At 41.0% G+C, this 24,808-nt stretch overlaps 1 protein-coding gene across 1 annotated transcript in view; it reads right to left on the reverse strand.

The window, feature by feature from the left end:
- The window catches only part of LOC108572100 (synaptogenesis protein syg-2-like), a 485,655-nt gene that overhangs the window by 4,394 nt on the left and 456,453 nt on the right, over positions 1-24,808 (reverse strand). Inside the window, exons 11-13 of the mRNA XM_017934291.1 lie at positions 18,114-18,407; positions 14,174-14,494; positions 6,969-7,313 (exon numbers count right to left, since the gene is read on the reverse strand). Of these exons, the coding sequence (XP_017789780.1) occupies positions 6,969-7,313; positions 14,174-14,494; positions 18,114-18,407 (960 nt within the window). The remainder of the gene's footprint in view (positions 1-6,968; positions 7,314-14,173; positions 14,495-18,113; positions 18,408-24,808) is intronic.

Raw genomic sequence — 24,808 nt, forward strand, 5'->3', positions numbered from 1 at the left:
AGTGTTGCAGTATTTCTTTCGTTACATATTTAATTTACGGAATAACAACGCCGTTCCGATTTTCATAGAATTCTCAATTAAACGAGTGCGAGAGAGAATTTAATCGAGAATCTAACGCATCGAATAATCTGTAAGTAATGAACATTTCTAAATTACGAATAAACATATATTGAAAGTAACAATGTTGTTTCTGTCGTTGTTAATTGGTGCCGCAGTTTGATTGATCGACCAAAATACCACCAGGGTTAAGTGTTACGTTAAAACTAATGTTAGTACCTTGACCAAATTTGTCGTCCGTCACGACAATGATGTTTTTGGGATCATCGTGAAAAAGAAGCTGTGCGTCATATCTAGGCATGTTCCACACTACGTTCGAGTTACCGTAGGCAAGACTCCGCCATTCGCATGCAATGAAAAAGGTGTCTACAGAGGGACAGGTGAAACACAGATCTACGATCAGAAGCGAAAGCGCGTCACGTTTGCAAGCAGAAAGTATCTCGTGATGTGTGCTCCTTCCGGACACCGTGTTTCTCTACTTGTTCTCTTACACGAGTCACCGTGTGCCCTGACTCTTTCATTTCCTCTTTGTTCCTTCGCAGATTAACCTTTTCGTTCTATTTGTCTGCTACGAGGAAAACGAAGAATTTTCATCGAATCGTTGATTTACGAAAATTCCACGTTGTACCAGCTATTTTTCTCCCGATGAAAGCGAATCAGGTGTTGCAGATTGTTATGTAGTTGATGACAGTATCGAGGATTGATGTTTGATAATTGAAGGGATGATTTATATTGCTCGATATGTTAACGATACAGCCGCGTATTAATTGTTTCATCTAATTACGGGATATATGTATGTTTTTCTTGGATAATTCAGGAAGATCAGAGAAGGAAGACACTGTGCGTTGTATTTCTCGTATTGAATCTCGTCAAATTTCGTGGGTTTACTGGTAAAGAACACTAAATGTATAGTTTCTTCGAAATTGAATTTAAAATTAAATCCCTGAAAAGTACTTTATTTCTTACGTTTCATAGATATAAAATTTTTCTGATTTCTATATGTTCTTTTTCACTGTAAAGCAAAACTGTGCATTCTCTGACACAGTGTGTTTTATCAGTACGCCCAAGGTTTGTTTTCCCGATTATCTCGACGATTTGACATTACAATACAGTACAGAAAAACCGAGTAAATATCAAGATATTGTCTGTTGTACATCTGAAGTTTCTTTCTTTTCATCGTTTTAAATGATTTAACAGTATCATCTACAATGCCGTCGTACGAAACAATGCTACAGGGAAAGTTGTGAGACAATTTCGTCGGACAAAGCCAGAAAACAACCTTGAAACCTGAGAAAAAAAAAAAAAAGAAACAAGGCGCACAAAGTGTTCTCTAGGAAAAAGCCCTGTTTCCGCATGGAAACCGTTCTCCCTCGAACAACAACAACAATTTCGAAGACAATAGAGTGGAAGGACGAAAATGGACCATTCAGTGTACCGCTGCCGCGGCAAATGAATGAATGAAACGCGTCAAATAAATGATGACGTTCTAAAAGCGTGCACAGATTTTCAGCGGATTCTGTCGACACGGTGCGGCGCGGTACGAGGAGAAAAAGAGACGGAATTGGAGAGACCGAAAGAAGAAGGCAGAGACGGTGACACGGTCGTAAAAGCCGGCTCGTAAAAATGTACACTTCCGGGGGACGCGATCGTAAAGGCAGTTCCGCTTCAATCCTTTCCATCGTTGGCACTTTTTGAAACTTTCGAAACGATAAGTCGGAGAGCCCACCTCGTGTGAAATACGACCGATATTTCGACTACGATTCGATCTATCTAAATTCTCTCTTCTTCTACCGAATTCCTCTCCCTCTATTGTTATTTCCCTTCTGTTTCTTTCTTTCCCTCTTCTTTATATTTCTCGGCCAATTTTTCGGTATTTCTGCCTTGTTTCTACTTTGTGAAAAATGGTTCGGAGATGAAAATTCAGTGTTTAAAGAAAGGTTCTCGTTCAGGCAAAATCGATATTACAGAGAACCGAAATAATTATTTGTGGTTACGAAAGTTTCGAGACTTCGTTTCTGACCACTTTGCAAAAATAGTTATTGCAACGTAAATCGATGAAACAGGAAATAACTTGAAATTCCGATTTATTTACCTAACGTTAGAATTCGAGAAAAGAAAAAGAAAAATTGTTAAATCAACCATGTGATCATATTACCGTACGATAAATGAATTTCACGATCTTCGACCGGCGCAATGACGTTAATCGTGGCTGATTCGAAACGTCGATTTCGTTTCGACGCCAACTGTCTCGCGCGGATTAACCGAACCGGCTAATTTCGGATTAATCGATTATATCTCTGCGCCGGTGTAACGCTGCCACGTCCGCTCGTGTTCGTGTCTCTGCCACGCGGCTAGCTCTCGGTTGATCGACCTGATCCATGTAAGTGGACATCCGACTGCCAATTAGCCGATTCAGTTTATTCCAGGGTGATCGTCGATAGCTGTGTTAGCATTGAGAACGAATCGAGAAACGTATTTCGAACGAAACTTCGTTTCTTCTTCTTCCTTTCGCTGTACAGTGTGCTCCAGACAAAAAATAACCCACGAAATTAACATCATTTTCAAGCACTCTGTATAAAATTGACGAATTTTTAATTAGTGAAAGAGATATTGCATCGATATTCAAATTTCTGCGAGTAGAACTCGAGAGTATTTTGTAATCCTTTGTATAATAGAGTTTTCTTTTTCCATTTAAATTCGAGATCTTCGTGATTTTCGAAGAACAGAGTGCCTACCAAGTGTGTTTACTTTACTGGAATAGTTTCTCGCGAGAGTGAATGATCGAAGTGATGCGAGAAGGAGATTCGGTTATGGTTTTTCGCGTTAAAACACGATTATCCCGAGGGCGAACAGCGTGTTTGCAGAGATCGTGAATTATCGTTACGCCAGCAATGAATCTGGGATTCAGATGCACTGTCCAGAACTACGCTTGGCACTCAAGTTCGAGATTAATCAAAATCCACTTAAATTCACGAACTCGTCTAAACGAGTAGCCCTCTTGTTCTGCACCCGTGATTCTAAGTTGATATTAAACGCAGAAGGCTACCCCGGTCCCGGGCTTCACGTTTCTCGTTATTCCCTGGATGGAAGGGAAGCAGTTAATTCGAAAGCAATTTTATATTCCTCCAACTTGGCTGCGTGCTCTGTCGGGAATATTTTTCAAATTCGCGTTAATTTAAACGCCGGACGATTGATGTCTCGGAAGTCTTAAAATTGTAGAAAAATTCTCAGATAGAGAAAATTTTCGTTCAAGGACGAAATTTCGAAGGAAATTTTAACAAATTTTCCATGGGAAATTTAAAAATATACAAATGGTGCGACGATTTTCAGAGAGCTATTGTTGGATACTCAGATTGAAATTGAAACGAAACACTTTTATTAAAAATTATTTAAAAAACTTTCACCAAAATGTTATTTTTTGAAAATAATCGCTTCGTCGACAGCGGATACGTTGTTTCAATCGTGTCGGAAAATTCTGCACTACTCGTTGCAATCGAACAGCACCGATTACTCGAATTTCATTAGTTGTGTTTTGTTTCAACTCTACGATGGGCTATTTCGAATTGAGTTACACAACAATTTTTTTTTTAACAAAAGTGCTCGATTTCAATTTAATTTCTCTTTGAAAATCGTCACATTCTATAGCAGCATCCTTCACATATCCAAGTATCAACGTCTACATCTTTCCAAACGTTCCAAAGCTCCTAACACACTAACATCTAAAGAAAAGTTCCAAAGTAATCATCCGAAAACCCCCTAATTTTACCGAACTTCTATCAACTGGTATACCAAACAGCAAACGACTATCACAAGCAATAAAAATCACTCTAAATACCTCGTTCGCCGTATCAACCTTCTAACAAATAATTCCATTCCACTCATTTGCATATCTTTGGTCCTCGATATCAGCAATTTCTCGATTTTCGAATTTCGCGCCAAACACCGTATCGAAACAGCAAATCGTAACGATATCTGATCAACGAACGCTTATCAGAACGAATCGAGCATGCGTTTCAGGAAACACACGCACTGTGCGTGCCACGTATCCACACAATCCTCCGTAGGACTGCGTTTATCAAGCTTCTCTCTCTCTTTATCCCATTGTGCACGCGTCTCAGTCTCTTTCTCTAGGTCTCGGGACACGGAGGATCGGGTTCAGCCGCAGACCAATTTCGGTTGAACGTCCTCTGGCTGGTTCGCACGTACAAGCGGTTGTCTTAGTGGTGTCCCTTGGAGCCAGGAGTTCTCTGACTTCTCTCTTGTGTACGTACTAACCGTTTACAGGATGTATACGCGGGGACCTTTCGCCACGAATTCGCGGAGGGGAAGTCTATTTGCATACTTGGTTGCGAGCGTGTGTGCACGTGTGTGTGTGTCTGTGTGTGTGTGAGCGAGTGCGAGCGATGGATTTGGTTAGCTGAAAGACGTTTTGTAATCAGGTTCCGCGGACCGTTTATGGTTCACTTTAACCGTTAACGTGGCTACGGCCGTTTAATAACCGACGACACGTCACACGAGGCAGGTTAATGCTTCTCTACAAATTTAATCAGCTTCGCCGCGATGTCGAACCCTCCCCTTCCCCCTGATGATCGTTTAGCCGCTCGGATAAAATTGAAAGTGATGACGAAGTAGTTGTCACCGTTTGATAATCAAATTTAACGAAAAGACGAACTATAATGGACCGAGATTAAAAAGAAAATTATCGCGTGGGATTTTCATGTTAGAATTTGGCAATGAAATTAACAGTGAAGGCGAGTTGGCTTGAAATTTTGTGAAAAATCATCGTGATTGATGATGTTGGCTAAGATTTGGTAATAGCATCGAAAGTGAAGATGAATTGGTCGATGTTGTTTCTCGTGCAGACAAATAGATTTCACGTTTCACCGCTACATGTACAAAAACACTTGAACAATCGGTAAACTGTAACTGTCTTTCACGTTACAAAATATAAAAGGGTTAAAAGTTAGAAGAAACTGCCCTCTCCGAACATGCGTCACACTCACACGCAACTCGACGTTAAACCCCGATAAAAAATAACAACAAACTCTGAAACTATCCTATCTACACGTACACGCCACGTGAAATCTCCTAAAAAGAAGAAAAAAAAAAACACTCTCGAACTGAAACCAGAAGCAGAAAAACCAACCGTATCAACGATTAGATCATTCTCCCGCTCTGATATCCCCAACGAAATAATAGGAATACGTGTCCTGATTTTTATATTTCGCTGTGCCAACAGCAAATCGTCCGGCTGTCCGTTGCAACAAAATCCATCCCGTAAACTCGTCGCGAACGTTGAATAATACATCGATCTAAATCGGCGATCAGCTGGTAGATTAAGCTCGCATCGTATATACCTGCGGATACGCGTTGATCGAACGTCCTCGATAAGATGATCCAATGGTTTAACAGCAAAATTCAATTCTATTCGACCGCCGGCTGTCGCGGATCGTTCAGGACAGGCGAGGATTAGTTTCAGATCGCGGCCACATCACCGATTCTCAGTCAGTTTTCACCAGTTTTCGAGGCAAGCGCCCTCGACGACGAGAATTTCCACGGTGTTGTACCAACGGTTGTTGATTCGTGTTTACGCCGGGATGGAATTTCGATTTGGTTAATTTTCCGTTAATTCCGCGGGGTGAACGTTAATGTTGGATCAGATTTTCGTCCGAATTGGCCCCGGGATCATCCAATGATTTAATGATTAAAACGTTGCAGGCCAATCGATCTCTACATGATCCCGGATTAAGTCTGGATTATATTTGGGTCATCGTGAATTCTGGATTAGCCGCCCGCGCGTGTTTGACAGCATAATTTGATACTATGATGCTTCTAGCGTCGATTTAACTGACAGCAGTGCATGAAACCGAATTTCCGTATTGCGCCGAGAATCGTTCATGGTTGCCGCGCGACCAAGCGCGCTTATGGTTGTTTTAAAACGATCCGAACGAACCACGATCGACTCGAACAGAGAGTGGGAACACTTGTTGCCGTATTATTGTGGAGATACATCGAGAAGTAGGTTTCGTTGTTGGAATTTTAACGTCGTTTCGAGATGTTAATTGATTCTTTGTAAAAGTTTCGATTCTATGGAGATTCGAAGGTCTCTGGGATAATGAATTATTCGTGGACAGGAAAATTCCTCGATCGTGGTACACGACACTGGATGGTCGATAGGATGAGCTGCGATTTCGATGATGCGCAACACTCAAACCTGAAGGCTAACTAGTTCGAACGCAATTCTGATCGGATTTCAATTTGCGAGCAGTTCAGAGGGGGGAGAAGGACACTAACTCGAAATCGAACATTTAGTTCGGCGGTTTGGTTCCTCTGGATCGGACTCGACGCTTCTCGTGGAAGCTAGCCCTATTGAGAGTCAATTGGAATGTGGTAACGAAAAGAATAACAGGCTCGTAAGTCGATTCTCGAACGAACTCAACAGGAGAATCTAAAATGAGTATTGGTCGTTAGAAATTTTAGGGACTGGGTATACAGTATTTGCAAGCGAATATTTGTCAAATATTTTTCTCAAGTGTTCACTATCCTAGATTCGAAGTTCACTATCCTTTTCGACGAAGAACTCCAAACGACGAAACGAGGTACGATACAGGGACTGGTATGTACAGGATGATCGACGACGATCCACATACACAACGAACATCTCTCGATCTCCGTCGCTCGAAAAATTTCTCTCCAACATTTCTCTATCCACGATTAGTACACGTTCATCAAGACTCAGATTTGGGAAGGTAGAAAAAAAAACCAAATCCTGTCTATTCCTCGATCCAACGAGAGTTCCAGTTAAGAAGGATGATCGCGTTTACGGTTGTGTACAAAGATACATAATAATGTATATACAAGGGTGGTTCCGGCGCACGCTGACTCGAAATCGAACACTAGCTGGCCCCTACCTGGGTATCGTTGATGCTCCTGTGTCTTACCCTCCTGAACAAAGTGCGGGCTGTGAAGAACCGTTGCGTCGCTCATCGCGTGCTCCGTCATGATCCTCAGCGAGAGCACCAGCCCTGAATAACTCCTCTCCGCTGGTAGATCGGTGATCTCGAGCATGCTAGGCGTCATGCTAGTCGCGGACGCCAATAAACGCCTGGTGTCCGCGTCGAAGACCTGTAGTACATAGGTGGCGGTGCGCGGGTCGATGTACTCGCTCTCGGCGCAGCTCACCCTGACTGTTGTCCGACTCTCTTCTCTGATCGTACAATTCTCCGGGGGTGGAGGTTGCGCCAGCCTCTCACCTGCTGCCATAACCGGCACAACACACCAGCCTCAGCCTTCTTCTCTACAGCTACTTCGACGGGGGTTTTATCAGAGGGCAAAATAGGGGGGGGGAGGGACAAGAGTTTCAGGAGTGTTTTTTTTTCTTTTTTTTGCACCCTTTTCTAGGACCAGAGGGTTCGAGTGAGGGTACAAAGTGAGGCAAGGGATACGTTTTTCACTGGCACCGCGTGTCGCAAAGGGTTCACGGGTACATGCTGCCTTTTTTTTTCTCTGTTTCGTGTCTGTTTTTGCGAACGAAGGGACGACGACTTCAAGCCTGACTCTCCTCCGGTTAACGCGTTCCCGTATTCCGTTTGTCTGTCGCTGATGACGCGCCGGCAAATGTTTTCAACGGGAGACTTGATTTCTCTTTTTTTTTTTTTGCTGGTGGAGGGTTCTACTGAGAAGAATTTTTGTCGCTTCGACGCGGGAGCGTTTGGAAGTGCCTTGGTAGGTTGAGATTGTAGGGGTTTCGTTGTTTTCCAGGGGTGAATTTAGGTGTCGTCCTTTCTTGAGATTTGAGAGAGTAAGAGTCAGGGATTATTGGAACTTCCGAAGAGCGAATTAACGTTCGATATGTTTAGAACGAGCGAAAGGTTTCGTGAAATTTATCGTAATATAGAGTTCTCTATCAATTTTTCTAGAAATCTTTTTAGCAATATTAGGTATCTATTTAATTATAATTCGTTCGATTGGTAATGTGTTAAGCCAATCTCGAAGATTCCCATTTTTCGAACTCATCTCGATCGCGACGAATTTCCAGCCGAAAACCCGACTCTGCCTCCTCCTCCTTTCTCCTCCTATCGTTTCTCATTCGCCGTTTGAACGTGTTTTAATATAAACGTCAAAGCGTAATCGATATCCGCCATAAGGTTAGACGATATCAAGCATCGATATCAAGGCGTTCATATCTAGTCGTTTGTACACTGTCGTTCATAAGTATTAGGACACCCGCTGTATTCGTACAGATTTAGTATATATATCACATACAGTGATGCCTCACAAAATGCAATTCGATGATGACAGAACTGTTGGAACCTCTCGAGTTCAGGTCGTTCTGAAACTGATACTCATGTTCACCATCGAAAGCGACAGATAATGAGAGAGTATTTTTGTTTTACTGTAATGTAAGAATTGTTTACGGATACGAGAGATCGCGCTGATTAAAATGAGTCCAAACATGATAGAAATCAGACAATTTTTAAGATTACTGATCCTTCATTTCAAATGATCGACAATGGTCATCCTCGAGTTCGAAACTAAAAAAATTGTATCGCGAGGGAATTGAAAATTTGAGATTAACCTAGGAAAAATGTTGTCACGAATAATGGAAAATATAATTTGGATTAAAATTAGAACAGCTAAATTTTATTTTATTTGAAAAATTTATCCAAAAATATCGAGTTACCTTTGGGATGATCTAGTACTACGACATTTCAGGCTGAATATTTTTTTTTTTTTTCAAGTTTTATAATTTAGGTTTGCTTCACGTTCAGTAAGGGTACTAATACTTATGAATGGGAGTGTATATACGCGGAGTAACAAGCGCGTCTGATTTTCGTTTCGAGGCGAAGTTCGTGCCGGAAGTGTGCCGTAACCAGCCGTTTTATCGAACGAAATATTCACTGGTACGACAGAAGAAGCATTTACACGCGTGAACGAGCCGGAACTGCTAGGCAGAACCTTTTTTTCCCCGTCCTCATCCTCCTCCTGCCGCGGCGTGAAGCTTCGAGTTCTACAGGGGTGCGAGCCAATAAACCGTCGGACGAGAATCGAGCGACGCTGGTCAATGATATCGACTGTCTCGATGGACAGAGATTCGTTTAACACGTTCCTACCGCCGTGGTTACTCGAGGTAAAATTTTTATTAGGAGATAAAAAATATTGTCCGACTGGTTGTTCGAGCGAAAATGTCAAGAATTCGACACGGTTCGAATAGGTTCGAATTACGATGGTAATTCGATATAAAATACGATAGTAATACGATAGTATAGTTCGAATTACGATAGTTTAGATTTTTCGTTGGATTTATCAGAGATTACACTCCTTAATTTTGGAATTTGAAGTTTTTGATCTTTGATATTGTTACAGTTTTTGGTAAATTGGAGGTTTGATCTTGGCGAATTGGAAATTTTGGTCGAATTTCGTCGGACGAATCGATTTTTTGGTAATTTTGCAGCATTTTTTGGAAAAATTGTGAATTTCAATATTTGGAATTTTGCGTGGTTTTGGTTCGATGTAATAATTTTTCTGGCAAATGGCAGATTTAATCCCTGTGAATTTTCAAGTATCTGTTCGACGAATCAATTTTTCGACGATTGGGGAATTTGGTCACTGCAAATGTGAGATTGCGGTCTGAAAAGAGCAATTGTTGAAAAATTGCGAATTTCATATTTACATGAATTGTGGCTCGATACAATAATTTTTCGGCAAATGACAAATTTAGTGGATCTCAATATTGTTGCAATATTTCATTCCGAAGTAAAAAATCTGAAGGTATACTAAAATACAGACTCGTCTGTTGTCATTGAAAACGTGTCAAAATAGCTTATATTATTCCTCCAGGAAGATAATATTCCATATTTTTATATCGCGCGAAAATTTCAATTCGCATTTCACGTACGTCGGTCTATAAGTTTACGTATAATTACGATGTAACCGTTACCAAAACCATCGTTATTCAACGAAAACAGAATTACAATTTTCTCTGAACAGAAACACCACCCAAAAAGAAAAAAAAATCGAATAGCCACGAATCGATTAAAATAAAACGCGTAATACACCATTAAGTGTCCGCCGCACAGTTAAGCGTCCACACACTTAAGCGTCCACACACGCCAAACAAACCCAACGCCATAATGTTCATTCTGTTTTCGAAGTTGAATTTCGCAATTCTCGATTTTTCATTTTATTCAATTACTCAATAAGTATTTCGTTACATTCTAAAACACATTTACACGCATCAACTGAAATTATAACGAAACAAATGATTTACATAATTTCAAAAGCAAAAATCGAACTGTGGTCTCTCGTTAGAGCAATCAACGAGATTCTGTTTATCGACGAAAAAAAAAGAAATTCTACAACATTACAACGCGAACGAACAAAGTGAGAGAGAAAAGAGTAGACACGAAAGCTCGATTAGATTTTTCCATCGAAGTGTCTTCCATTGGCGCGTGTTCACGGTTTGCTCGTGATTAGCAAACATTTGCATTTTAAGCGCGAAAAAGTCGATAGTGTGCTGTAACATTATCAACCTGTTCGAAACCGGCGATTGTATGCGGGTGTACAAAAAAAAAGAAAAGGGGGAGCACGTTTGCGCGTTTTATCGAACCGTGTGGGGCCAAAGAGTGGTAGGGGGCGAATATCATTGACTCGCACTACTTGACACTCTGCCAGCTCATTTATTGACACATACCACTACGCTAGCAGAGAGACCCAGCCCAGTTCGAGAACAAACAAAATTATCCGGTTTACAATCTCGTGTTACCTTTATCGAACTGCCCGTGCACCGTTTAAACGCCACTTAATCCTGCTTTTCTCTAAACAGACTGGATTGCGATTGTATGAAAAAAAAGAAAAGAATTCGCATACCGTACACGAGTTGGCGAGACACCGATTGGTATTATGTCATTCGAGATGTAGAGATAGATACATTACCGTTTAAACTTCCTACGTTCGGGTTAATTTGTATTTGAAAATGGGAATATCTGAAATTTCTCGAGCGTATAATAGTTAGTTAACAGATAGGAATAAATGATGTCTGAACCCAGGAGGTCAGATCGATGGATAACGTTCGACGACGAAGCATTAAGGGTTGTAAGTGAAGCAGAATCCCATTTAACTACGGAAAAAATAACACAAAGATGTGCATTAACATTTGAAACAAATTTGGAGAACACTTTAATTCGAAATATCCAAATGTTTCGAAGGAGGAATCGAAAAATTACCCAACAGATGAGAAAAGATCGTTAAAACTAAATGTTAAAATTGCGATTTTGCATTGAAAGGTAGTATTAAGAAACTACGTTAGTTATCGGAAGATCTGATACTTTCTTCGATGGATACGAAAGACAGGAAAAATTCCATCTGGCAATCCTCGTTCCTCGTTCATTGCTAATGAAAGACAGGGTCACAATTAGAGTGTGAGCCAACATCCACGGCCGACGTACACCGATTTACAGTTAGCCAATGGACAGAATAGGCAGAGTCAACGACAAGAGAGGAGAAGATCCACCATTCGACCTCCCCCCAACCCCAATTAGCCACGCATTATTAACGCGTACTGTACACACGCCGCGTTTACGTGCAGCTTCGCCCTGCGTTCCATGGTTAATTGTTAGCAATTAGCAGGAAGAATGAGGCTCGCAATCTGGCAGAGTCGCCGGGATCAAATTATTTCGCCGGTCTACAAGGGGAATTTCTTTTCTGAAAAAGTTGCATTGCCTCCTACTCGAACCTGTGGTTAGAAAAAGGAAAGAAAGAAAGAAGAGCGATAGAAGGCAACCAGATTCGCGCGCTCGCGCCCCTTTACCATTCCTTTCATCCTAATTCCCGTAATTTCCCTGGGAATTCGTTCTTCGCTCGTTCAGTCACGATGCAGCTTTAATCACGCGCGTGATTGCGTTTGATTAGGCGAGATAAATATTTCGCTGTTCACATTTCCCTCCTCTTTTCCTCCTCTGTGGGAGATTTTGTTTTTCTTTTGTTCGTGTATGAGATGATTTTTTCAGTATGCTTCAGCGGTGATCGATCGAATGGTTTGATGAAATAATTTTGATTGCGGTGCATTGGACTGAGTCGTGAAAAATTTTTGCGTATTTTTTCGAGTTTTTAGGCTTGCAATTTAGGTTTGTCATCTGTGGATAGGAGGGATTTAGATTGAAAATATTTTGTTAGTTTATTTTTCTTAAACAATTATACTTTTTCTATTGATTAAAGGAGAACAAAGAGACGTGATTACGTTGTTTCTATCGACTGTTTAAAAATACACTGTTCACGTTGTAGAATTTTAACAATAATATAAATTGCACGTCATGTACGTCAAGTATTATACACGACTCAATCCAATAGCTCGTTGAACAGACATATACGAAAGATTGATTGCTAGATTTTTGTTCTTCCGTTTCCACGAAATATTCGAATAATTACAATCCGACCGTCCCTCAATTTTCCAGGAACTTTAATGAAATAACCGAAATTTTTAACAATGCAAACTCACGTCATAGTCACGCTTCAACGGGAACGTCAATTGACGCACAATACCAGAGAGACTTCCAAAAGTGCCGAATCCAAAAGCGGTCCAGTCTAATTAAATTCGCAGGTGAACGCCATGATATTAATTACCATAACCGGTCCATTAATTAAATCCACCACCGTCAATTAATTACCGTGATAAATCACATCGCGAATTATAATGATTAATCTCTACTTTGTCCGCGTTAATTCGGGCCGATGAATATTTCCAAGCCGAAAAAGATGCAAAAATTAACGAAGGAAAAAATTCGATTTAAAAAATTTAGAAATTTCGCAAAAATAAAAAAGAAAAATAGTAAAATTAACGAGAAAAATTCGATTTGAAAAATGTCCAAATTTTGCCGTTGTTAGCGTCGCTCTAATTATCGTTGGTACAAACAAATGGATAAATTTCTCGTTCGTTCCTGCGTGACGTAGCTCCACGGCGAACGAAACATGGATCACAGAGCACATGGGACGATAATCGAGTTCGACGGGGACTGGAAGTCCGTCGATTTAGTTCGGCTGGTGATCGAGGGTCGAAACGACCGGTGTGGAGCGCCTAATCGCGCGTCTACGATACTAGAGGTCGAGCAAACGCTGCAGCATGACGGTGTCGCACGTGGAACCGAGGTTTTTCCCCTTGTAAAGCCGCGGTTCAGTTGCCATAATTGAACTATCTCGATCGTGGACACCAGTGAAGAAACACGCTTCCCAACGGAGCAATGAAAAATTGCGGAACCAATCTCTAAATCTCTAAACGTGGAAATTTGAGAAAAGCAACTTTCACGTTCCTTAAATTCTACTCGAACTAAAAAAAAATCTCCTGGAATCCAATCGATCGCGATCGATAGCATTCTCATCACTCGAAAACTCCAGAAAATCCTAGAACCTCTCAAGATCGTCGATTAAACCCCAAAAACCGTTTCTCCCCGTATTTCCAAAAAACAAAATCCAATGATCGACACGTGTATTGCAGCGTTCGCTCGTTCTCACGCCCCATGGATCGTACATAAACAGGTTGAACTGGGTTTCTCCGGCAGGTGTGATAGGACGACGTGACTAAGGGACGAACGAGTGAAAAACGGGAGAGAGGCTAAGAATGGGGACGAAGGTTAGAAAGAGACAGACTTCGCGTGTATCCGTGAGATAGAAAGAGACAGATCAACTAGGTGTGATAGGACGACGTGACTAAGGGACGAACGAGTGAAAAACGGGAGAGAGGCTAAGAATGGGAACGGGACGAAGGTTAGAAAGAGACAGACTTCGCGTGTATCCGTGAGATAGAAAGAGACAGATCAACAGAGAAAGGAAGGACGAAGAGAGAAAGAGAGCGTTAGGAGAGAGTACTAAGGAGAAATATAGATAATCACGTGAGCTCTACGATGCAAGGCCGTGCAGCGTAGCAGACAGTGCTCAAAGGAAATCGCAATAGATGTGCATCGTCGATTCCTGACGAGCGTCACACAGGCACCGTTGTGTTTCATCCTCAACGAACGATCCTCCTTTTTTCGATGATCGATCGTTGAAGAGGCTATTTGCTCGTGTGTTAGTCGGTCACTTTAGTGTCGGCTGATAACTCTGCATTTGGCGTACAACAACTCACCTGTTCGCCTCTCGGGCAGATTCAGCGTTGTGGCATGTAAGTGGACCTTCTCGCTGGGACCTTTGCTGTTGCTCGCGTATATGTGAACATCGTAGGTGGTTCCCGGCTCGAGGTTCCCCACCGAGAACGACGGCAATTTGCTCGTCTGGTTGTAGACGGTTGTGCTTGGTTTCGAGGATGTGCTGCTGGTACCTGCCTCACGGTCCACCTGTATCGTGAACTTCTGCGGCAGACCGCCGTCGAACCCCTCGGTGCACTCCACGGACAGAGAATCCGTCGTCTGGTTCAGAAGAGAGCAATTGTGCGGCGTGTCCGGGTGACCTGGGAAGGCAAATAATTAGTACGACCACGTACAGAGCTCGGGGAATCGGAAGTTTCGAGGAGCTCGCGACTCCACCCTCGCGGATCCGTGATGTTTGCACTTGCCGCGACTCGGGCGAAAGGTTTTCGGGTAATTTTGGGTCGAGTGGAACGGGTTAGGTTTGTGTGACTAAGTTGATTCTTTGAGGGCTCGAGAGCAGCGCGGAGGTAGGAAAGATGAGCAGTGCTCGTGTATGCTGGTGATTATGAATTTTTTGGGTTCAGATATTTCGACTTTTATGGTAGAAAAATACTTGCTCTTACGATGTCGATCTTTTTTATGTAGCGATAAATTCAATTTTTTTGTACTTTTAACTTGGACCATTTTGACACTCATCGACACATATGCAATTTTTAAGATATCGTTGAATTTTGTCACGTGAAACTGAGTCGTTCTTATGAATTTCGTTCTTATGAATGTTAAGATTGTAGTCTATATGGACAACAGTAAAAATAGTTTCTCAGTAAGAGACAAGTAGATGAACCATGGAATAAAACCATTTAACATAAACTACACAAGGACTTACCACTCGGTTTACTATAACAAAATAACACTAAAATCGCATTACAAAATGAAGCTGAAATTTTCTAATTACTAATTACACTCACTCGGACGTACATTTAATTGCAAAGAAACAAAGATGAATTAACAACGTAAACAACAAAATTCTTCGATTAACCCATCGTACGTTTAAACACAATCTGCTCCACGAAAATCCCAAGCTCGACGTCATAAAGGGTTGAATCACTGCTTCATCGATACACCCAATCCTGCACTTCTGCTGCTCGTTTCTCGAACTGCCATTTTTCCACTCGGTAGGAGCGATCGTTTAAAAAGTAACAACTCCCCCCGGTTAAAGACGCAGTAAACCCATCTCTATTCGGCGTAGCTATAGCCTTCGTCGTTTCGTGTATCCTGGCAGCTGAAGCTCTCTCCCTCGGATAGCTGACCCGTGATTGCGTCGAGGAGGCAAGAGATGAAGCGGCTCGAAGTTGGAGAAACTACCACGACAAACGTCTGCCTTCTCTGAACGGGAACGGAATACTGAGAGGCCATAGGAACACTTTCGCGGAGGAAAGTGCCTCTCTCTCTCTCTCTTCTCTCTGTCCACGTACGAAGTGATAGAACTGGCGTCTAGCAAACGACGGCGTTTTCCGTCGTCTTTAATCAACAGATACGAGCTTAGTTAGGTTTTCGTTTCGGAGGGACCAGGGACCCCGATTCACGTCGACTGCCACCGTTTTATGCAACGTCCGCTTTAATAGCGCCTTTTATTGCGCCATTCTGCTGGTTTAGTGCCTTCCACGGTACTAAAGTGCGTTTGTCACGTAGTGACGCGTTCGTACATGAGGCTTCTCTCGCGACGGGAATTCTCGCACGTCCTCGATACGCCACGGTCCATTGCAGTTTCCGGTGTGTTTCCAACTAGAACTTCGCGGAACTACACTCGAGAGAGAGAGGGAGAGAGAGACGCGCGCACGTTACATTCGCGAGAAGTATGCAAAACCGGAAAATACACTGTCGTCGATGTTTAGAACTATGTAGGTACTTGGTGGATATTGTTTCGTACGGGAACGATTTTCTTACGGGCGATCGTTGATTACGTTCGTGTAAAGTCGTTTCTTCGAATTTATCGCTCGTCTGTTTGGTGTAAGGATAACGTAGATTTCGGAGAAATTTCGGATCTACTTAGTAGTTGCTCTTGTTAAAAAGGTGTTACCATTAACACGTTTACTGCTGCACGAAACTTCCTCGACTTTTCCACTGCTCTACTTCTCACTTCAGTGGAGTAATTAGTGTGAATGGTTAAGTTGCGACAGACGAGTTTTAATTGCTGGGTATCTCTACTTTCTTCTGTAGACAGTATTTATGAAAAAAGAATTTTACAAAATTATGAAGAAACAAAAAAATAATATAAAGATCTTAGAACCATATTATGCGACAGAAAAAATTATTCGATCGGTCCACTAACAACAGAATAATTTAAGGTAATCACGTCACGTGGTTCACCCTGTATATTTTTCATTTCCAAACACAGAGCTTCTCACACTTCTTCTAAAACTGTGCATCGTACTACCAAGACTGTTCCATTCCTCTGGATAATTTCCACCAGCCTGTACAGTTCGCACGAATGCTTTCCAAGCAGCCTGCACAATTTTTATCCATCGAACAGAACGAACGTTGCGTTTTCCGTTACGTCTCGTTAAGAGGTCGTCAAACGTAGAAAGAAGCGAGATACCGGAGAGGAAACGGACGTCCGGCCAGCTACAAGGAGTCGCGTCGTTGTTTCTAATCTGCATAATGAGGAAACTTTTTAAATCTAATTTACGTCTATCAAGCATACCCTCGAGAGACACTTTTCCCTGGATTACTCGGAGCGTTGCGCGGCCAGCCTTGCTGCTCCTCTCTCTCCTCTCCCCCATAAATCCTGGCGATTTATATTTACTAAAATCTTAATTTCCTCCGTTGTGCAGACTGTTACATAATTAAAAACGAAGTTTTTCCATAAAGCAAGCCTGGCTCTCCCTCCCCCCGAGCTCCTCACCGCCATACTGGAATCTTCTCGCGGACACAATTTCAACGCGTATTATTTCAACGCTTTCGCGCGTTGCACTTAAGGTAATGCGAATTCTTCTTGGATTAAGGGATCATCCGAAGGCGCGCGCTCGGACGCTTTGAAAGGCTGACTCCTCGTTAAAAATGAATGTTTTAATGTCGAGCGAAAGTCACATCTCTCCCTCTCTTCTTTTTTTTTTCGATTCAACACGACCATTCTTTGAAACATTTGTTCTTGTCCTTTTTTTTTCCTTTTCGTTGTTGCTGCCTGGGATTTCTTTCTTTTTTTTTTTCGAAAGAGAGAAGGAAAAACGGAAGTTTCGAAGGATTCTCGTCTCGGGAATTTATGGTTCGCTGTTTCGTGAAAATTTTCATGGTAATACTTGTCGGGAAGATTTGGGGAAAATGGGAGTTGAAAGGTGAAGTTGATGGAATTCGTTGCTAGAAAATATGGTACAATTCGAGGAAATAACAATTACTAGAGTTGAATAAAGAATCGTAGTAACATTTTTAATATTAAATAGGGAAGATAATTAAGTGGTCTGTTTTACGTAGTTCACCAGGTATATGCAGAAAATTAAATGTCTGTATATTCCCTATTACTTCCAAGAACCCTCTGACCCATCTGAATCAAATTTTGCAAAATTACTCTCTCCCAAAAACATAAGCTACCATGAAACCCTCCTAGTTTCACCTTTTTGACACTTAAAATATTGCATATCGCAGAGAATTAAAATAATAAATTAACCATGTATGCACTTAGTGTAACAGAAAAAAATGCTACACTATATGAATTTATAAATCATATATCACCAAGAATTAATTTCAAGATGTTGCTGTAGGATTTTCACATTTTCACAAATTTCGATGTGCTAAATAAAAGCCAGTTATGAATAAAAATATAAATTGAGATGTGTCGTGAATATAATTTAAAAATTAAAAATCATATTTACAGTAGAACGATCGATGTTGAATTGTTAATAGCGCAAGGTTTATCAACGAAACAGTAATTTCGGTACTCACCAGCTGGCACAACATGGTAGACGCAAGGTTCAAGCTGCGTGCCTTGATCGTTGGTGCCCCAACAAAGCAGAGTACCGTAGTCTAACTCCGTCATTGGTGTATAAGATGCCGTGGAACGTGTTCGTTCACTGGTGACGTGTGCTTGCGGTATGTCGATCGCCTCCATCGTGTTATTGAACTTCCAGGTAAACGTTACTTCCGGTGGATTTGCCTCGAGCTCGCATGGTATCCTCGCGGTTTCCTGTCGCGCCACACCGAATACCTTCACCTGGCCGTGGTGGCAGACTGGAGTGACTGAAAGGGGAATAAAACCATTCGTTCAATCTGGATTGCACGATCCGAAAGTCACTTTCCGTCGGAATTTTCATATCTCTCACGTGTAATGTATTAAATATTTCAGTTTACACATTTTCGCAGGGGTTTTGCCGAAAGCTGAGTAATTTTCAAGATTATTATCCTATTTTTGGGAAATTATCGTCGCAGAAATATTTGGAAAATTATTACTTTTATTTTTGGGAAATCATCGTCACGGAAATTTTCGTAAGATTCTCTATTTTTGGAAATTTAGTTCTATGGAAATGTAATATTATGTTGAATCCCTTGCATACCAATTTAATTTAAAGAAATTAAAAAATTTACAAATTTACATATTCACGAGGATAAAATTGTTAAATAGTGTTCGAAACTGAAATCAAGGGGGTTAATATTTAACTTCTCTTCTTCGATTTCTTAGGACCTCGATCTGATACAGAAATAGAACATTATCTTTAATTCATAACCAAGAGTGTTCGATGAGTTAAAACACTTGTCCCAAAAGCAAAGTACTCGTGGAACGGAATAGCGATGCATTATCGGTGTCAGCGTTTCGGGAACATCAGTGATCCGCATCGATGATTTTCCTGTCTCGAAATTTCCTTGGGACTAGGCTTTGAACGGTGAAACGTAAGTTGAGCCTTTTGATCCACGACTTTGACGATGAGTGATCGACTGCTATCTAATATTCGTACAGGACAAAGGTAACACGATTATGGTGCACTATCCGTGATTAAGCATTAATGATACAATCGACGTTCGTGTGTCATTCCCAAGTCCTTGTCAACCGCAAGCTACCAAGTAGCATCAGATTTCATGCTAACATATAATACATAATATATTATATATATATATGATTACGTACATATATACGTAAACGGATGTGAAGCTATCTACTCTCGAAGGGTAGTAACATCATTGAGGTGCACCCCTTTATCGCTAATACGAACCCAGAATACTAGTGTAAAATGAAGCTCACGTTTAAAAAGTTTATTAACTTTACAATCTTCTCTCGCTGCTATTTGTATATATTAATCTTTCGAGAAACGTTATTCCTGATCAATAATTGACAATCGTCTATCTGTGGTACAGTAAATTCATTTCTGTGCAATATTTACAGAGACAGAAAAAGAAACATTCGAAAGTTTTCCATTCAAGATTCGTCATATATTTTCGTTACACGTGTATTTCTTCTCGAAATACCTGTTTTCCCAGTGTTCAAAGCTGAACTTCCAAAATCCAACCGTTCGAAACTCACTATTTTCTACTTTCACAGTGTCTATGGAGAGATAAAAAGCCGGAGACAAAAATGTTATTCACTGTTCTTGGTATTCCTTCTATTCTACGAAACCAAATTTTAATGGTCCATATTTTCGATGTAGATATACAGAGAGACGAGAAATTCTGGTTGTTGAATCAGAAGCACTCTCTGGTGGAACGCATTTTGAAGTAAATCTTCGATATTTTTTTAATTGATTTTTAACTCATTTTGATATGAGAGACTAGCTGTGAAAATCTCAAGTTTTCATATTCATTACAATTAATCACCAGAGCCTCGAAGCTCTATGATTCTTACACCGACAGACTACTTTTAACATAGTAAATTCCAAAAATTAAAAAAAAAAAACTATTCTTGAATTCCCTTTTCCAAAATAAAGCTCCCAAAATTTCAGAAAAGACTATTTTTAAAAACTGACTGTTTCATCGTCGATCGAATCCACAGAGGAGACGCAGAGTAAGAGAACGAGTGACAAAAGTTTTTGACGTTCTCGCGAGGAGGGAGGAGAAGTGGAGGTTAGGGTAGATATCGAACAGAATTTCCTGAGTGATCTAATCAATGAAAGGTCAGTCCCTTTTCTACACACGCTCCTTTTCTCGATGTACGATCTCTATGTACCTACACGTTCTTTTACTTTCCGCTTCTACGTACAAAGTATTATTGAATTTCTGGCCGAACCGAGACAGACTTCCGTTCCGTAGTCACATGGGATCTTTTGTCAGGTTACACCCGGTATATACTCCGGCTTGGAGTCGTTGTAGCTGAATGTGAATTGTATAAATTACTGGAAATAACGATCGACCCTCGTCATCTTTAAGGATAAGCCGCGAGATGACGATCCTTCGTTAGCCTTCTATTTCGATGAATTATCGCTGCTTTGGGTTATTTATGTCCCTTTAAAACGTCCGAGTATCGTGTCGTATTATTAGAGCGATAAATTCGGCAGACGTCGCGATAAAAATTGACCGGTAAACCCTTTACGTCGTTTCTCCTTCTCGATCGATTCTCGCGTAAATGCGCGAATGCTTCCGGGATTAGAGTGTCTTCGTTTGTCGGTGAGAAAAGCGGACTGATGGGCGCGTGGCTCGGTTTTTACGCGTTTTTTACGATTGTATCACGTTTGGTTTTGAAATGTTGCAAGATGGAAGTGCCAGGAAAGTTGAAGACGGTTTTGCTCGTAATTTTGTTATCATCTTTGTTCGAACGTGTTTTGAGATATTAAAGAAAGTGCAGTGAAGTTTGACGGTGTTTGACAAGTTGCAGTTCAAAGTTCTTTACTTATTTGTTTAGGAGATAAATTGTTGGAACCATTAGAAAACACAAAACAAGTTTAACAAAAAAGTCATTTTAAATTTACGAAAAATCTGTTCACGTTTGACGATGTTCGACAAGTTCCAGTTGACGAAAGTGAAGTTAAAAATTAACCTCGCAATTAAAATTCGTGCCACGTTTAAAATCTCACTTCCAGCAAATATCCATCCTATCTCGCGTCGCATTAAAATCAAATCACATTAGAATCAAACGCGACAAACGCTCCCATCCATCGTACGCTCTACAAATGGCCCAACTTAACTGACGTTAAAACGGTAAAAGCGTGCAGCTGTACGTGCTACGTGTGTACGCGAAAGAACGGCGAGGAGTCTCGCGACAGCGTGTTTCGACAGATTTCTCCGCGCGTTATTGAGTTTCCAAGTGCCGATCCAGGGAGACGTTTCGAAAGCGTTTCGCGTCAGCCCCCAGGTATTCCCATTTTTCCTCCTGTATAACGGGGTTGCCGATCGCCCGACATATTGTCGTGGACGCGTTCACGAATTCACGACGACCTACGCTTCCAACTTCCTATCGATTGCCCACCAACCACCTCCTCCTCACCCCAGTCCACTGACAATAACGAATTAATGTCCGTCCATTAAGCATTAATGACGCATCGCCTATGGCTCCGCTACGTGCCAAGTGTCTCTGCTAACTATCACGGCGATTTATGTTGCTCGAATGCATAATTCAGTCGTCGTTTGGCACAATATTATTGCAAAGGGACAGAGACCAAACGGTGCTCGAAATCGACGATATTCCACTTCCTTCATCATTCGGTTCATCTCGACCGTGTCACCCAATCGCAGATATTTTTCAGTAGAGTCATATTATTTCTTAGCTTTTACTTCTCGGTTGTACTGCGATTTACCGGGCAACGTATGTACGAATTGCTTGAAAATATTGTGTAGGACGAGAATGAGTGAGAGAGAGAGAGAGAGAGTGTCAACAAACAATGCCTGGCACGTAGGTTCCTACAAGACGAACTCCCCCCCCCGTCGGTTACCGTACTTTTCCTACTTGTGTTTATCGTCGTCTATCTACCAGCTTCAGCCGCGCCAATCATAACAAACGCAGTTCCTGATTCGTTCGACTTTGGTAGCGAGGAGAGGTATAAGAATGCGTGCGGAAGTAGTCTTAAGTCAGTACAGTATCGGTATTGCGGCGAGTACAGTGGTGTATCGAGTGTTGTGTTGTGTTGTATAAAGCATTCGGTAATCGTGAACCTCTATCAGTGATTCATAAACCAACTATTCCTGCAATTGCGGTATCGCCCGGGGGGGCTGAGAAAAGGGCGCCTATTGTGTTTCGTCTTAAGTTTAAATAAATAGCTTAGATTTTGGGATTTATTCTTGGATACACGTATGTATCGGTGTATATATTTTAACGTAGAGTCAGTGTTTACGTGCATGGAAGACGCGTTGGAAGTTAGTCCTTCGCGAAAGGCGGGGGCAAGGGGAAGACCTGGAAGTACGCGAGAGTGCCCGGAGCTGCCCGAGGAGCCAGAGGTTGGACGCCGTGGAGAAATATTCTTTTTTTCTTTCTGTATTCTAATTATATTTATATATTCCCTATTCCCAAAAGAGAGTAAGTGCGTCGATTCTCTGATTTACTACCAAATCCCACGCTACTTTTCTATAATACTCTCACATACAGAAGAATCTTCAGACTCGCACCACCCAGAAGAGGATAAAAGATAGATTTTTTATATTTTATAACTAAGGTGCGTCGATTTCCTGATTAATTACCAAAGAATCTTGGTGAGCGTGTATTTTTCACAATAATTATATCCGTACTGCTTTGATTAACTAATCGTTCTGAGGGTCGAGTAATTACGGCGCAGAACGAGAGAATTCGTCACAATGGAAATTGTAGTATAGATTTTGTAAACGAAGAGAAGAGGCTACTTGTGTGCAATATTTGTCGTGGAAGTGAGAGAATTTTTTAGAAGTCAAGTGTAATTGCGTCGTTTGAAGAGCGAGGATTTTAGGAACGCTCGTGAACGTTCGAGTGGCCAAGTGGTGGCCACGAGTGTGTGTACGTGTACACGACTGTGTAGGGGTGAGTTCTTTTAAGGGTGAGCGGTGCGTGGCAAGAGGGAGTAGAGGAAGAGTGTTCAGAGGGAATTTTTTAACGAGCGTCTAGGAAAAGAGTTCGTAGCGAGAGTTTTGCGAACATTTTCAAGGGAATTTGTTCGAATCTCGGCTATTACTCATCTATTCGCATAAACACCAAAAATTCATTACAACTTTTGTATTGTTTTTCTATTTTCCTTCCATTTGATTGGATAGATTTATCACTCTCTATCCTATCATTTTCATGTTACTATTCTAAGAAATTTTGTTTCATAAATTTCTGTAGAAAAATCGCAGTACAGGACGATAGAGCTTGCTAAACATTGCGAAATTTTCCTCGGCAATTCCTTTCTATCCTCAATAGGAACAGAGTTATAGTCCGGCCCAGTTACTAGACTCACCCTGTACTGGGGAAGAAACGGGACAGAACAATTAACTTCCTCTACATCCGGGGACAAACTGGAACAAAGTTTTCCGATTTCAACAAGTTGTTCCGTGTTCGAATCGCAGCGCGGACCGGGGAATATTACATTTGTTCGACTCAGACTAGTTTTATGGCCGTACTGTGAACATGTAAAAGCATAGAGTAACTTATTACCCATCGGACAGATCGAACCCAGTAAAATGGACGGAAACATTGTACGAAGATATTCCTCGTTGTTACTCGACGTCTACTTAGAGTATAATAAAATTTAATAACAGTAATTCAATCGTAGCACACCGCTACGAGAAAAATGTCGCAAGTCGAAGAAATGAGAAATAAAAACAGAAATTGAAGGAAGCTGCCAAATTTACGTTTCAATATTTTTATTTTTGGGTAATATTTTCGTTGCTATTCGACGTCTACTTAAAGTATAAGAAAATTTAATAAAAGTAATTCAAGCATAGCTCCTACGAGAAAAATTCACAAATAGAAAAATTAGGGAATAAAAACAGAAATTGAAGAAAATTGCCAAACTCATGTTCCAAAATTTCTATTTCTCTTTAATATCACTATTTATAAAATGTTCGTTTTATTGAATTACACGCTTACATTGTTAAACTATATATACATTAGAATAAGTATGGCTTATAATAATTAGTAAATTGATAGTCGAACCACAGACGTGGCCGAGGTTCCATGTCTCAAAAAAAACAAAAAACAAAAAACAAAAACACACAACGGATCGGCAACAATTCAGCGCGGGTCGCGTTACCCTTGTTGCAACTCTTCATAAAATATGTGAAAACAAACGATCATCTTCCACGTGAAAACAGAATTATTCGATGATCCGAAAATTTCGGCCAATCGAACGGTGAATACGATTAATTTGAATAGTCAAGGTTCGACTGCATTATCAATCGATATCGAGATAAACGACACGTTTCACCAGAAGCTTTGTTTAATCATGAAAATTTCTGTTTCAAGTTTCTCAATTATACATTCCAAAGTACCCCAAGTTCTTTCTCTCATGCATACGTATATTTTCGTTTAGAGAACACACCTACGCGTATGTTAATAAGGCGAGAGTATTTAATTGAGCTAATTTAGCGGGAGCAGAGGGAAAATCCGAGCTTTTAATAGCTACGTATGTAAGTCAGGCTTTGCTTCGAGTTTAAACTCCGAAACAGAAACAGAGAGCGCGATGATAAATGGTACTTCCGGCAAAATAAACGCCTCGGCAAACTTATTAGTCGTGCAGAGACTTAGTAACGGATTGTTAATCATCCGGCAAGAC

This window comes from Habropoda laboriosa, unplaced genomic scaffold (assembly GCF_001263275.1).
Source record: "Habropoda laboriosa isolate 0110345459 unplaced genomic scaffold, ASM126327v1 scaffold110, whole genome shotgun sequence".
NCBI classification, from domain to species: domain Eukaryota; kingdom Metazoa; phylum Arthropoda; class Insecta; order Hymenoptera; family Apidae; genus Habropoda; species Habropoda laboriosa.